Below are 2,923 nucleotides of genomic sequence, written 5' to 3'. Positions count from 1 at the left end.
TACTAAGGCCTTTTTTCAAATGGGGATCAAATGGATTTGATGTATGGTTAGATAAAGTTGTGTTTTTTTTCGCAATTGGTGTAAATTGGCTTATTCTAGTCAGGTCACCTACTAAGCCCTTTTTTCAAATGGGGATCAAATGGATTTGATGTATGGTTAGATAAAGTTGTGTTTTTTTTGCAATTGGTGTAAATTGTCTTATTCATGAACCACTTGCTTACACTAATCCTTTTATGCCTTTAAAATGAAACCATGTACCAAATTGATAGAAGAAAACTAATCACTCACAATTACCATAGAACCTCAAAGCATTGCACAATTATAGGCTTTTCCAAACTCAGTATGAAAAAGGTATGAACTTAAATATAAGGCTCTTGTTCTACATCCAAACACTAGGCCACAACGTCTATCCAATTGTGCCTTCATATATAATACATTGATAGCACTGATAGGTCCAATTGTTTATACCAAACTACTTTGAACAGGATAGATGCTTCTATTGTGATGATTTGCTTACTCTTGCTTAGAGTCTCGATCATGGAAATAATCTATTGTGTTTACACATGGCCTATGAACAGATTGTGTGAAGTAAAGGAAATTCTCCCACGTGAAATCTTCATATGCCCTTGGATTGGCTTCATCTATCAACTCCTCAGGTGGAGAAAGTGTCATCTCAAATGGTGGATTCAAAAAGAAAGCTATAGACTTTCTTCCAACAAAGTCATTCACAAGAGCCCTATGTACACCACTCTTGCATTGCTTGTTTGTGATGGCCTAAACCAAGAAGTCCATGAAGGGTAAGCACACCATAAGTATGTATTGGAAGGAGGAAATTAAAACCAACATTTAAGGAGATGCACTTACCATTAATGTGTCACCGATGTTTATGACAAATGCATCCTTTTGTGGAGGGACAGTGTACCATATACTTTCATGGCACACTTGGAGCCCTGCAACCTCGTCCTGGTGTAATATCGTAAGTGCTGATGGATCTGTGTGGGGTCCGGTCCCCAATGTGAGAGAAGGTTGGCGACAAGATGGATAGTAGTTTAGACGCAGAATAGAGCTGTTCTCTTCAAAGTATTGCCTCAATGAGCTGCGTTGTAGACCCAGGGCGAGTCCAAGGACCTCCAATATCTCAAGCCCTAGCTTCACCATTTCTTTACAATATTTCTCAAAAGTCGAACTGCAACCCGCAAAACCATGTTATCATACGAAATTAACTTTAATACTACAAATAAGCCAACCATAATCTCATCTAGTTGAGGCGTTGTACTAAAGTCGCTCCTAGAAGCATAGCCCCTGATACGATATGTTCATGGTTGGTGGAGTTAATGAGCGGCCCATGAAGACATGAATCGGTAAATCCTTAAACCTGTTTAAACATGTGATTCAAGGTGAATCCACTGATAGGCATACAAACAACGTGAGCCTACAAACAACGCGAGCCACTAAGACAGGAGAAGGTGAAATTCGAGAGGTTGATCTGAGGGGGCAATCTGAAATGTGAAGCTGGAGTCTGCTCTAATAATGAGTAAATTTAGTATGAAGGAGAAGAGATGACGAATTAGACTGACGAGAGAGTTCGCGTCGGGGAATTACAGTACTAAAAAGGAAAGACAGTCGCAGGCAGAGTTTATATGAAGTAGATGCAAAGGGCGACAGCAAAACCTGCAAGCTTGGTGGTCGTCACCCAAGATCTGCTGAAAGTAGTGAGAGACGCTGGAAACCGGCGTGGGCTGGGCGGAGAAAGTCTCCTTCCAGGGCAACCTGGACGTGAAACGCCCAGCGAAGCTGCTGCTATAGCCAAAGCTCTCTCCGGGGAGTCGTTTCGCTCTCTGCTTCCTCTCCAGGGGCAATCTGAACAAGCGTCCGGAGTGGTCATGGGCGGCCTCGACCAGGGACGCGTCCACGTCGTGGTTGACCACGTGGAAGAACCCCAACGTCCGGGCAGCGTGCTGCAAGGCGGCCAGCTGATCATGATATTGATCCATTGCAGTCGATGTTAATGAGGTCGGATCTGCGGAATTAGTCCTCATGCGGCGGAAGAGGGAGAGGTCGATGGTGGGCATGTCCTGCATGACAGGCTGCTTCTCCACGGTGAGCGCCCCTCCGTCGGATTGCGACTGCAGCAGATCCGGCCATACGAACTCCGCGGGGATGCTGGAGGACTGGGAGAAAGTGTCAGTGATGCACGACGTGGCTGCAGCAGCGACCGCTGGAGACGCCATATTCGCAGTACTGTCGAGCTGGTGGCTACTTAACGCAGAAGTCCTGCAGCTGAGTATTATCGCTGCTGCGCGCTGTCTTTGTACCTCCGAGCTGTCTGAGTGGCCGCAATGTAGGAGTGCGGATCCGTATTTATACCAGGTCAGATCACGCAGCCCCTGCACCCATGACTTGTGAATTACCATATTTCACATGACCGTAGACGATCAGCTTTCTCACCCTTTCACCTCAATCGAGGCGCTTGTTTGTTTCTCCGCGCCACTTTGTTGCGAGGCAGCAGCTGTCGCCGGCTCTCTCATGAGTCATGACCCGCACTCGGCGTTGAATGATGATGTCACGTGTATGTTATTATTATTCCTGCAATGAAAGTCGAACAGTCGGTCCATCTCCATGAGCGAAACAATGTTTAGGACCGCGCGCGCCGAGCGCAGACAAATCTCCTCTTTCTCAGAGAGAGAGACACACACACACACACGCACTCTCTCTCTCTCTCGCGTGCGTATATGATTATGGAAGCCGAAGAGTCGTGACCTGATCCTGCAAGTAAAACAATGAGTCCGGCCCTGGGCCCTAGCGCAGACAAATCGCTGACCTCTGCGCGCGCTTCTGAGACCCTGAGCCGTATCCGACCTCAGAATCAGACAAGAGTGCCGGACTCCAATCGACGCTTCCGCACGCCAATGTCTTTAGCAGC

At 46.8% G+C, this 2,923-nt stretch overlaps 1 protein-coding gene across 1 annotated transcript; it reads right to left on the bottom strand.

The window, feature by feature from the left end:
- Window positions 1-343: 343 nt before the first annotated feature.
- LOC148021361 (gibberellin 20 oxidase 1-D-like) lies at window positions 344-2,511 on the bottom strand. Its single transcript, XM_087699224.1, has 3 exons — window positions 1,672-2,511; window positions 865-1,186; window positions 344-774 (listed from the first exon to the last, which is right to left on the bottom strand). Exons 1-3 carry the CDS (start codon window positions 2,412-2,414, stop codon window positions 514-516), a joined length of 1,326 nt encoding a protein of 441 aa, XP_087555350.1. The 5' UTR covers window positions 2,415-2,511; the 3' UTR covers window positions 344-513.
- Between the last annotated feature and the right edge of the window lie 412 nt (window positions 2,512-2,923).

Source organism: Lygodium microphyllum, chromosome 18, assembly GCF_053477565.2.
Source record: "Lygodium microphyllum isolate KBCC chromosome 18, Lygodium_microphyllum_v1.1.10, whole genome shotgun sequence".
NCBI classification, from domain to species: Eukaryota; Viridiplantae; Streptophyta; class Polypodiopsida; order Schizaeales; family Lygodiaceae; genus Lygodium; species Lygodium microphyllum.
Note: the sequence above shows the minus strand (reverse complement) of the source record. Positions and strands in the feature narration are given on the sequence as shown.